At 40.6% G+C, this 13,177-nt stretch overlaps 2 protein-coding genes across 4 annotated transcripts in view; both read right to left on the reverse strand.

The window, feature by feature from the left end:
* The window catches only part of slmb (beta-transducin repeat containing E3 ubiquitin protein ligase slmb), a 44,251-nt gene extending 39,279 nt beyond the window's left edge, over positions 1 to 4,972 (reverse strand). The window contains exon 1 of the mRNA XM_050191812.3: positions 4,776 to 4,972. Coding sequence (XP_050047769.1) covers positions 4,776 to 4,817 — 42 coding nt within the window. The 5' untranslated portion in view covers positions 4,818 to 4,972. The remainder of the gene's footprint in view (positions 1 to 4,775) is intronic.
* Positions 4,973 to 5,387: 415 nt separating this feature from the next.
* Positions 5,388 to 13,177, reverse strand: part of Ranbp16 (Ran-binding protein 16) — a 90,766-nt gene continuing 82,976 nt past the window's right edge. For all 3 annotated transcript variants that reach the window (XM_050191804.3, XM_050191805.3, XM_055061500.2), the window contains 3 exons: positions 10,536 to 10,678; positions 6,662 to 6,888; positions 5,388 to 6,589 (listed from right to left, as the gene is read on the reverse strand). In XM_050191804.3, coding sequence (XP_050047761.1) covers positions 6,508 to 6,589; positions 6,662 to 6,888; positions 10,536 to 10,678 — 452 coding nt within the window. In that variant the 3' untranslated portion in view covers positions 5,388 to 6,507. The remainder of the gene's footprint in view (positions 6,590 to 6,661; positions 6,889 to 10,535; positions 10,679 to 13,177) is intronic.

A 13,177-nucleotide genomic window follows, 5' to 3' on the forward strand; every position in this document is an offset into this window, starting at 1 on the left:
GGCAACTGATGGGAGACTAACACACGTTGCAGATTGTGCGTAAATCTGGCCAGCCTCAATCATTTCTCTTGCCAGTCTGTCATTAACTGGTGTAAAAATGGTTGCATTTCTAAATAGCACAGTGCAACTGCAACCTTTGATGTGTGCAGGTAGGTGCATGCCACCCCCAACAGCCTTTAAGGATGCCGAGTGCTCCCTGAGTAAGTCTTTATACACAAAGTCGAGCACAGCTTCAGTTTGCAGGTGTCATGTCTCGAAAGTTCGGGTTTCCCCTCTAGTCTGTTGGTGGCCGTGGGGGGTTCGCTTTTAAAGAAGCTCAAAATGGCACCTGCTGTAGCCAAACAGGAAAAGCAGAAACCAAAAAAGGTTGTGGTGATGCCATACATACATGCAGTTTCGCACAACCTGAAGATAGTAGGACGCAAGCATCAGGTGGACGTAGTTTTTATAGCCCCCTGTAAGCTCACTAAGTTGTGCTCTCTAATATGTTTTGTGATCGAAGCAAGAAGGAAAGGGCAAAAAATGCATGTGAGAAGAAACATGTAAACTCCCTTGTGACTTGCGATACTGAGGTCGTTTACTGGATTCCACTCCGCTGCGGTAAAGTTTACATTGGCCAAACCGGTCAATGTATAAACGACGGACTCTGGGAGCATTCGGCGTCTTTAAAGGCTATTGCGGGTGGTATGCACCTACCTGCACACATCAAAGATTGCGGTTGCACTTTATTATTTAGAAATGTAACCATGTTGAAGAAGTCTAATGACAAACTGGCGAGAGAAATTATTGAGGCTGGCCACATTTACGCACAGTCTGCCCCGCTCCGTTCTTCCTGCCCGTATTTCGGCTCAACGACACCACAAGTGAATCATCTGCCCACCGACAGCTGCGCACCACTCCAATCCTAGTCACTTCAAGTCATTCATCGAAGACCTCGCACAAATGTAACAACCCACCCCTCATGCAATACCCCGCACCAGGAGCATTTGAGGTATCAAATAATAAATAAACGTAACAGAGAAGTGTGTTCCTTCCAATTACTAAAAGACAGCCCTTTGCACCTATACACCTATAGACAACCTATAAGCTCAGTTCCCTACCACTTCAAATTACTGACTATAAATATTTAGAAGTGACACTGATTAACAACTTGTCTTGGAATGTTCATATATCGAACATTTGTTCACCTTCCTTCCAAAAACTGCTTTTGAAGGCATAAGCTTAAAGGAGTCGCCCCCCAATGTTAAACTGCTCGGATACCACTCACTAATCAGACCTAAACTAGGATATAGAATATGCATGTATTGTTTAAGACTCTTACACTAAGATGAGTGAACACAAACAAATATGAGTGAATCCAAAGAACGGCTGCGAGGTTTATATTTAATGAATTTTCCATATCCAATACTTCCAGTGAAATAATGCAGTGCAATCAAATACAGCCACTCGAAGTACAAAGTAAAGAATTGAGGCTATGGTTCCTTCACATACTTAATGAACTAGCAATTGAACACTCCTATTTCTGTCTACCCTAACGACCAATCGTACCCGACAACACTGTGAGAATGCTCAAAACCTTATCTTGCACGAACAGACACTTGTTTTCTTTCTTCCCACATACAATACTTGACTGAAATTCCTTATTGCAAATATTTTCTTAAAACTTACTGTTCACTGTTCATTCACTTACTTTGTATTACCTGTTTGATTACGATGCCTACCCTGCTTGGACCTTGAACCCGCAGTATGTATTAGATAAATTTATAATTAAAGTCTGGGGTTTTACGTATTAAATAATCAAAATAATGAGATTATTTCACAATTAAATGTAGCTACTACTCTAACCAATGGAACTGGACATGTGATGGTGTAACAGTGAACCAGAGATGGTGTCATTTATTGAGCAATAACTATGGTCATAAAATACAACTTACAAACACACTATACTGAAACACTGAATGCCAAAGTGTTTCAATAGTGCACTTAATATCAGTGAAAGCAAATCGTTACATTTGACTTATTCTAGACTTGCGATCTGTTTGGAGAGACAAAAGATGCCTGACCATGGGGTGGTAGTGGGGAAAATGAAACCTCTGGTTTAGCTCTTATGCTACCGTGACATAACCATCCCAGCAGACTGGCTTGTATACGAAAAGGCATAAACTGTGTATGTGGTTCTTACTTCCTGCTGTGCAGATACCAAGCATTTAGGCATGCCCTTAAGGTTTTTCCCCCTACAGCTTATTACCGCAGACATCTTTTTTTTCACAATGCAACGCAGCAGACAAACTGCATTCTAGGCATTGTACCCAGAAAAAAACTCTGTATTGGACACGCTTAAAAGTGGACACAGAGGTCCCTTAATAGTTCCCAAGCTTTAATTAATCAGGAAATAGTAATGAAGCAGAACACATGGTCATTAAGAGCCTAAAACAGCACTCAAGGCCGCGATGAACAATAAGGCAGCGGTACAACTATGAAAAATACAAGCGCAAATTAATGTACGATTAAGTTTGCAAGGACCTCTGCTTATGGCTTTCTCATGTCAATGTGGGAAGCACTACTGACCAGTTATCTAATTTTGCTACAGCAAAGCGCAACAGTATCAGAGTTCCCCTAACTGTCAGAAAGTTGCTGAAGAAAATTCAATTTGCTAGTGACTGCAAAAAGTGGAACCTGACTCCCCTATTATGCCTTCAAATCATCTCTCTCATAAATATATCTACCATCTTCATCATGACACAAACAATTAAGCAAATGATAAAAACACATCTTCAAGTCAAGCAATAAGGTCATTTTTTTTTAATAAGCTGACTACACTTATACAAACACTACTACTAATGCGACCATGGCAGTTTCCAAAGATACAAGACTTGCAACGGGCAGACAAGTTCAGTGAAACGAATTCGTACAAGCCATTTGTAGTGATACACCCTGGAGACAACGGTGGGGCATTTATTTTAAATTTCGGCCTCACCGACGCAAATAGACTCACTTAAGCGGCAGCACTCTACCTTACACCACGCCCGACGATGCTGATTACCTAGCGTGTCGACACGCTAGGCACGTAAACCATTGCCATGTAAACAGCCTATGGTTAGACGCGTTGAAATGCATTCGATACAGCCCGCGATAGTATTTCGTAGGTTACAGGGTACCGCGAGGTGAGTCATGTATTGTTACTATCGGCGTCCACAGCATCTCAACGCTTCACGCTATCAGGAGTAATTCTGCGCGCCAACACAACAGTTCCTTTCACAAAACAGGCTATGTCGCAGATTTCCAAACGAGACGTTTTACTCACTCGTACGATTTCCAACTTTCTAAATTAATCCATTCTAAAATTATCCAATGGAGGAATCAGTTTCTCGAGCGAACGCTTAATCACGGCCCAAGAATCGTATACAGTATTACGAGACCACGAAACTAACTTCTAGGCACCGCGCATTGGGCAGTCACAAAAATGGAACGCACAGTTGGCGTCAACAGCGTCTCAACGCGTCTAGCTGCGCGAAAAGGCAAGCGCGGTCACTGAAAGAACGCTAAAGGCCACGAAATGCAGCGCAGATTTCGGCGCGAAACAACGTCTAACCTCATTCATAAAATGTTAAACTTTATAAAAATGCCGAATGAGTCAGTTTCTCTAACACTCGACAAACAGTGGCTTCAGACATCGTAAAAGGGTTTCTCGCGTAAGTGGAACGCAGGCTACAGGGCACAGATGTCCTGGAGCCTGCATATCGACACGATGACGGACGCAATCATACATGCGCTTTTTCAGGTATATAATAAGGACACTTACGCCCATGAAGTGTGGTCCAATCATAAAGCGTGCGCACGGCAATACTGCGCAACGAACGATACGATTACACGTCGGCTGTCCTAGCAGAGCTGTCACAAGTGGCAGGCAGCACAAGGAAAGGCGTTCGAATGGGCAGCGACAGCTGAGCCACCTGGCTAGTTCACCCCCTATTCTTCGGGAAAATAGGGCTCTGGCTGGCGACCGACGAGACACAAACGGGGCAGTTCTAAAGCAGCGCACGAGCACGAACCGGACATGGGCAGAGGGCGCTCACCACCTAGGCCTAACCAATGCTATGTTTACCAACAAGTTAAGCGACTGTGCACTCTCTTGTATCAGATGCCGACCACGAGACAGTTCCGAACATCTGAACAGCGGTCATTCATCCCACCCATCCGTACGTGAAGGAACGGATGAAAGACCGCACTAGACACATCGCTGTGTAAACTCCTCATGCAACTTTCGAGTGCCGCACACACACAAAAAAGTTAAAAGCTTATTATTTTCAATCAATTTAAAACATGGATATTAACACGAAAAATTCTACTGCTTTGTAAGGGCTAATAACAACGTTTCTTTGATAACTTCGACCCATAAACAACGCAAACAGGTATACTGTGTAGCTGCAGTGCAAGACTAGAAGCAAGCGCACTTTCAATTCAGACATCTTGTACGGACATCCATGGAGTTTTCAGGGACCTCTTCACTGTTATTGCTTATAAAACTTAAAATAATAAGCGAAGTAGCGGGGCATGCAGGGCTATGGGGAGCGCACCGTTTAAATTAGGCCTAGAGAGAGTGATGTACACGGATAGTAGTAAATAAGTATTTACAAGCACATCATCGTATACGCATTCACAATCACACACAACCATGTCTTAAGTCATTGCAATAGTTTACAGCGCAATTGTGACATCCGAAACATTAACGCTAGGCCTCGACCATCACATCACTACAGAATGCAGATACCAACCTGCCCAGGCACATTTTTCTCTTCCGACAGTGTTGTCTCCATTACCGTGTCCAGAACTCCAAACTCCAGAATTTCACGAAAAAAGAACGGAACAGATGCACAAGCTATGTATACGCTCTATAAACACAACAATACAATCGGTCGCACAAAGACGGAAGTGTGAAACGTCGAAACGTGGTGAAACGGAAATGGCGGCCCCTGGCGGCCCTTTTCAGGATGCGCCTATTGCTCTGTATCTGTTTGCTCTAAGGCAAAGAGCTTAAAGGAAAGCGCAGGAAGGGGCCGCTGGAGAGGTCACGGTGGTAGCTAGCCCAACCAGTCTCGGCGCCTTAGATAAAGGTCAGCCGAGGCGGAAAATTCAAAACCCTTATTTTGGCACCTACGGACGTTCCTTTCCACTGCAACTCCCTGCAGCCACGTAACCCAGAAACGTTTTTCTTTTTCCCGTTCGTGCACTTAGAATCATTAAAACACGGTCCGCCAGCGTCGAGTCTTTGTGGGTCCAAAATATTTAAGACTTCAGAATATTGCTATGCATAACTGAAATATTAACAAGCTTTCCTTTCCCCACATACACACCAATTAAAAACCCAAGAAAAACAATAGACATGCTGTATTTACATCAGTTTATTTATGTACAACTCTGGGTAAAAAAATATCAGCACGTGTTCCATTGGAATGAAGACTTCTTAACAAAAAGAATGACAAAAATAGAACAACAGGGTAAGATGACAAGACATTCAAAATAAATAAATCACTGCACTTGCCAACCCTAGCAAATAGTCTTCTGCTTTAATATGTACACAGCATCACTCCTCACTGAGATGCTTAAATAAAACATTCAACAGACAATCATTGGCCATATTTTTAAAGGATTATTTTCCTGCCAATCTATTTATTTCTACCTCGCTGAATGGCCGTATCACTGTGATAGCAGGGACGCAGCTTCATGCAAGCCAAAGAGAGGCATCAAGAATAGAAAAGGAAAATAATTGTTACAAGATATAGCTCCAGACATCTCCAGACATCTGGAAAAGATATCTTGCCCCTGAACTGGCTGTACTCATTAAAGAAAGAAAAGAAGCATCATTCATACATGCATACTACACATACAAACAGAAAAAGCAAACAACTTGCTCAAACAATACAAAATACATTCATATGGGCTGAGAAAAACAAAAATCTCACAAAAAGCTATTCACCCTTAAAATCTTTTCAAAACATATTATGGTAGTAAATGATTTGCACCATCAGTGCCCTTCACACACACACAAATGTTACAATATAACTACTCCATTCTTAAAAATATTTTCAATCGAAAAAACAAGATTTTCAACTTCAATACATGCCTCAAAGTGCAAAAAACAATCTTGCAACCATCCTTATACACCTTTTGAAGACAAATCATTAGCTCTATCTGCTCGCAGAAAATCCACACCAGCAGAGAGCTTTTCATAGAAACAGTACAGAACAAAATATTTCATATAGAAAAGCTTCATAAAGACAACACATTATAATACTCAAACTGCTCATAAAAATCACACCAGCAGGCTGCATTCCCAAAATTTTTCATTGCCACTTCACTAGGATCAAAATTTTCATCCTTCTTCAGTAGAATGTAGGAGCGGTCATGATCTAATGCCAGGCCAGGAATAAAAATAAGGGCAGATATCTCCTAGGGCAGCAATGGCAGCAGCCGGGTCTATCTCTCTCTCTCCAACGTAAAGATGTGCTATGTCATCATGTCCAGTGATGCAGGGCCTTTCAAGGAATCGTTGATGTCCCTCCGGAAGACAGACAGGTTCTGTGTAAACCTGAATCACAAAGAACAAGAAGCAATAGGTGTCAGCTATGTGTAGAAATGCAAACACGTACAGCAGACTCACCTATCCCTGTTCTTCGTGAGCAAATTGCGTTCAATGCCATCCATGAGCGAATCAAACCACTGAGACATGGTTGCCTGTTTGTCAACAGGCTGGCTGCTCACTAGGCTCTGGCGTAGCTGGCCAAAGTATTCCTCATTGAGCAGAATAAGCCCCAGCAACGGTCGTGACATAGACCACTGATTGCGACAGTCTTCAAACATGATGATGTTCAAGATGGTGCTGAGCATCTGGAAAAGAATTAGTTTCTTTATATATACAGCACATTAAGCATAAATGCTATTCAACTCTCACTGCAGAGCTCTTTCTCTTGCTGGAAACACAAGCTTGACAAAATACAGTTCAGATGTCTTCACTGACATAGCAAATATACGACAAGCATCCACATGACTAATTTCAGCCCATACAGCAATCACGAGTCAAATGTTTAAAAGGATACTATAGCTGTCACTAGTTTTTAAATAAATACCACAGTTACAAACAGCAGTTCAACAAATGCAGTAACAGTGTTGTTGAAAAGGAAGCTACGAACCAAATTCACATAGTAATACGAACACATAAACCATGGCCAATATAAAGTAAAACTATTCCAATGTGTTTTTATTCCAAATCGGTCATTAACCTTCCCTCATAGATCAGACTGGTTTGAGTCCAGCACATATGGGCAGGCGCCACACCCAAATGGGCTGAGCCCAAGCCATTCTTTGTGTCTGTACAAGTTCAAGTTGAAGAAGCCAGCACGAGAAGATGTTTCACAGTGAAGGGAAGTCTTCATTATATGAGCACCGCATATGATGATTTGATGCTCAGTGAGAAGCACCTGCTTGCTCCTAGTTCCAGTTTCATTTCTAGTATGCCAGATTTGCAATGAATTTCTAGTATTTTGTGAGTTTAAAAGTATTATTTAATGCAGGATTCAGAAACACTGTTTATCCCCACTGATGACTTAGTAAAAGCACATCTTAATGCATTATCGCATAGCTCTATCCACTATAATGGGATAGCGCCATGATATAGGGTTAATTCTCTCAGACACCACTTCTTATTATAGAAAAAAAAAAGGTATTGTTGCATGACAATATACTCAACTACGGCCTCAGATAAACAAACACAAACGAGAAAAATACCTAATGGGAACGAAGGGTCAAGTTATGCATACATATACAACTGTGAGCAAAAGTATATGGACCACAGGCTCAACAAAAAACACCTTGTTTGTAATTCTGAAACACAAACTGAACTCGACGAGTGCACTGTTTAGTTTGGAGTGCAGTCTTCAACTTCAAGTTACCTTCATAGGTGGAGAAAAAAATCAGCTGTATCACAGAATCGTTGGTCAGCACAATTTTGCTCAGGGGAGTACTTTTTCACACCACGAATGAGAAAATGTCATTTCTACATCAGCCCTATGAGGCACAGCTGTCTAGAAAGATTGGAAAACTTCTCAATGGTCTCATTTGTTTACTTTTGTCACAACATTCTGTTTTAAATTGCATTATCTTCATCAAAAGGTTGAAGATGGAGATGAAATTGCTACCAATTGCCATGCAAAGGTTGACAAATGATATAAATGCTTTAAATCTTACGGACACCTTACAGGCACCTCGAAAGTGTGATGTTCATCTGAGTTAACAACCAAATGCTCAATGTACACATTTGTGTACAAAGCAGACTAGATTATGGGGTCTTACGTGCCAAAACCGCAATCTGATTATGAGGCATGCTGTAGCGGGATTTGGAAATTTGGACCACCTGGGTTTCTACAACGTGCACCTAAATCTATGTACACATGTGTATTCACATTTCGCCCCCATAGAAATGTGGCTGCTGTTGCCTGTGTACAAGGCACCTTAAAGGGTTAATGTGATTATGAATGTTACCCACGTGAACTAATGTGAGATGTCTCTATTCAGTACAGTACACCGTCACTTAGTCATGTCTATTACTTAAAAAATAGTTTACATAATTACCTACCAAACAATAATTGGTGTCTATGGTACTCTGAGGAGTGCCACTACCAGTAGTTCTTTAACATGCCCCAATATTCTCAACTACACAGGGGTATTTGCATTTTGCCCATAATAAATTGCTTTAGGAAATGAATAATTAAATACTCTCATGTGGAATGTGCAGGGTGAACCTTTGGCACTCCTAACATGCAAAAGTAATCATCATTACATGTTGCTGTAGAAGTTACCAGTACTAATTAGGCAACCAAGGTCATCACTGGACGACAAATAATCAGCAAAATGTTTCGGATCCTTTATGGATGAGTTATGCCTACAGGAAACACACCAAAAAAATTTCCTTGCAGAGTCTTGGTATTGAGTACAGAGTTTCTGGCTAAACGTGGCAGCATGCATCCATTCATTGGTTTAGAGCAGGAACACAGGTCACGGAAAAAGTTTGGTACAAGACTTGCTTTCTCTTGAAGGTGCAGTCAGAGGAAGGAGACAGACTGATGCAAGATCTCTAGCTGCAGTGGTATCACACACGCAAAGTAAGGCAGAAGCAATGTACCCCTATGGTTCACATATGACAAGAGCTGTATGTACAAGTTCCAAACGAAGCCATAGGTGGCTTGGGGTGAAGCCTACTTCCAGTTTTCTGCCTGGTTTAGCCCCCTATTGCTCATAAAGGTTCTGCAAAATATGCTTTCTTTCAGTAGATTATGCTTATTCTCAGTGTATTTTGCCCACTTAGATGGAAATTAAACATTTTTGGGGGGGTATTTAAGATGTGTCGGGGTATTTTGTCGGGTTTCGGATATTTAGAATGTGTCTCGTCCTTAGACCACAGATCAGTAAAGATAAAACTGTTCTACTCTAAAGGGATATGAATTACTTCAAATCTCTACTTAGTTAACTTTGCAATAATAGGTTGATTACTAATTTAAAAAATGAAGGTCAAGCTTCTATTTTTCAAATTTTGCACTGATAACTAATTGTGCTTTGTGCTTTTAGTAGACCCATCAAAGACCCTACGTAGGAACACCACTTCCTCTTGAAAAAATTCGCTTTTCTTGAAGTTGACTTTAAGCTGGGCATTACTGAGGGCGCTCAGGACTTGAGAGAGAAGATTGTAGTGTTGTTCTTTAATGTTACAAAAAAAGATGATGTAGACGTCACAAAAAGTACAAAGATGCATTTTCAATATGTAATTCATAATCTTTTGAAACCAAGCTGTAGAGTTCTTCCAGCCAAAGGGCAGGCAATTATACTCAATTAAGTCAAAAGGCGTAACAAATGCAGTGTACTTCTTTGTGTCCTTTGTGTCCAAAACCCCTTACAAAGATCGATGCGAGAAAACCGGTGGCATCCTCCTGTTTAGTCTTTAATAGTGCCTATCTTTGGCACTGGGAAAGGTACAAGTTCCATTTGCTAGTTAAGAGCTCTATAATCCGTGCAAAGACGGAAAGTGCCACCTTCTTTGGGTGCAATTGTTATGGGTGAGCACTACGCCAATGTGACATCATAGATTTCAGAAATACTCACTCACATTTGGATCATTGTGGCACAATAAGTTCTCAAGAATTGCGAAGTACAGTCTTCCGCTCCCTTGGAATACAACATAGTTCATTTTTACCAGCATAAGATTAACTAGGCCTGAGCAGACTGAGTCAAAATCTATGATGTCATGGTGCAAAAACTTGAACACAGCTGGTGCCATTCATCTTTCGCTTTTGGGTCTTTTCTCCCTTACCAAGCCTTCTCTCATGGTAAAAGCAACATTTTCAGTTCTGTTGAAGGGTAACTTACTAATACAGCTCAATTTATTTTTCATCTTAAGAGTCCCTTTAGGCTAAATGTGTCTCACAGTAAGTGAGGAATCGGGTAAAAACATCTCAAAGGAAAGGAGCAAAAGAGTATATATAAACCTGTTGTAAAATTTCAGGATGCAGCTCCAGGACGCGAAGGCAAGGCTCAGGAGGTCCTTTTGAAGTCCCCTTGGATAAGCGGCGAAAGAGAAAGCTCACAATGTGGTCTAGTGTTGCGCAGCATCCTGTGCATACCATTGTGTCTGCAAAAGAAGTCATAGTGCTCCTCAATCATCTCGCAGCTCACTGCTGCTGCTAACAGCTTTGGCATGGTGAATAGTGCAAACAAGATTCTAGGAGAAATTGTGAGAACAGAAACTTCAGTGTATTCAGAACTGCTTCTTTATTTTTCTTCCTTAGGCCATATTTTATTGTCTGTGAGCCCTTACTTGGGCACATTCTGAGTTTCTAGTTTAAATCCAGCAGTGTGATTGAGCAACATGAAAATTTCAGATAAAAAAATATTACCAATAATTTAAGTTCCAAATGCTTGTTTAGCATTACAAGGGCAATTATTTAAGCTGGATGTTGCATTGCACTGACATTAAGAAACATAGAAAAATACTATGAGACAAAAGTGTGTCAAGAGGCCGATGCATTGGCAAGAAACCTCAAGTTTCTGTCTTGCTTAATAAATGTTTGAAACAACAAAAGTGTGTCAAGTCTGAGGCTCTTACTACACATTCATAATGATCATGGAATCAGTAAGCTACCAAAGCTCAGTTACACAAGCAAGCTTGCATTTCTCAGTGATAACCAAAAGACTGATCTTTTTCTTTTCATTTTGGCACATGCATACCTAACCTGTAAACTTAAAAATTAGAGAAAATATTGCTGACATAACAAGGGGGAGGAAGAATAGTGGGGAATTTAAAGTTTGCCCTGAGTGCACACCTTTTGTGGGAATTACCAGGCGTTTCTTTTTATGCAAAATGCGTTTTTAAAATATTGTCATATCTAGACACTTGCCATCTTTGTGTCGAGAGGCTATGTGGCTAGGTGGACATTAGTAGCGAGAATTGTTTCAATAATATCTACACTAATTAATATATGCTGATTAACTTTTAAATAACAGACCTTAAGGTACATGTTGTAATTGTGTAAGCCAAAGAGAAGTGAAGATTGTTTCAAACTATTAGAGGCATGCTTTTGAGAAACTGTTAGCTGGAATGCAAATGTATTTTATAGCACATTTTAAAATCGCATATCTCAAAAGTGGTGCTGGTCTTAGGCTTTCTGCTAAACAGACATGACTTCACTACTCCTTGGCTTACATTTCGCAATTACATGTGCCCTAAAGTTTTGTAACTGAAAAGTTAAAGGATCATTTACCTTTAGACACAGCACATAAGCAGCAGAAAACTTGGAAAATCAGCGAATGACAACAATGTTTTCAAACCAGTGCCCTTTTCAGCAACTTTGCAGTTGACACTTTTGCCTGTCTTCGGTATTTGTCTTAATAAATAAGCTTGAAACAAGTATCCCTCTGCTATACGGTGTCTTGCGCTGCTACAAGAGGATGGCGCAGGTACACTGTGCATTCTTAAAATGGTGGAACGAAACCAAATTCGTGAACTTTACAAAAAATTCAGCAGTGTTGGCAGGTATGTACATTGTGAGTGCACATACACTTGACATTCATGGCTAAAGTTAGCAGTTGTCAGTGTCGTGTCTGTGTCTCATGCTCTGTTCAACCTCCATGCCATTTTCAAAATTTTTGGTGCTTTTCTGGGAATTAGCTTAGCACCCAGTCAGGTGCACCCAGCCATGGTCAGAACAGTTTAGGAACAAATGTTTATACAAGCATGCATAATGTACTATAACACAAATTGAAGCACTTCATCTTAGTGCTCATATCAGAAACAAAATCCAATGCTCCATTTTCACATATTTTGAAATTCTGCTTGAAAGTAGGCTGCAGAAGCTACTTTTTACAGATGCTATGCATTCTACAATTGCCAACACATTTTGCAGAGATTCCAGTTGAAGTTCAATACAAATTGCTAGTTGCTTCAAAGCTTACCATATTTTACACAAGGCATTACTGCACACAGTGATCCTACGTGATGCCTCAATTTCTACAACAAATGTGCTACTCGGCATTATTACCAATGAATTCTTACCCTTCAGCTTTCCAAGTCTATTAGCATTACATAATCCACCTTTCAAGCTTCCTTAATCCTACAATGCCCAATGCATTTTATGCCTTTCAATACTATCTCAACTTAATACTTTTGATTGCATGCTGTTTGGAAGTGACATTAACAAATATTGTGCCAAATCTTTAAAACTACATTTTTGCAGCCTCTTAGCACAGCCCCCTTACATAAATTTTTGTAATCATTTGAAGTTGATTTGGTGTATCACACATAACACAAGGGGCAAGTAGAATAAGAAGAACAGAGGGCCTAGATTTCTTTTTATTTAGAACCACATGAAGCTTACAGACAAAGAAGCCAAGGAGTTATGTCAGTTATGCAAAGGGCGTAGCAGGGGCTATTAGCATGACTGTTTGTGGATCACTTTAGTTTTTATAGTCTCAGTACAACATGCCTATGCACAAACTGAGATCACACAAGCTTCTTCCAAGTTTCCTATCTGCCAGAAGCATGCCAACTGCAACTGTACTCAACGAGCTGCAGAGTATCTCTATTGTTTCATTCTCTGCTCACTCATCGACACAAAGCTCAAATTACTAAAAG

Source organism: Dermacentor andersoni, chromosome 1 (assembly GCF_023375885.2).
Source record: "Dermacentor andersoni chromosome 1, qqDerAnde1_hic_scaffold, whole genome shotgun sequence".
In the NCBI taxonomy this organism is placed as follows: domain Eukaryota; kingdom Metazoa; phylum Arthropoda; class Arachnida; order Ixodida; family Ixodidae; genus Dermacentor; species Dermacentor andersoni.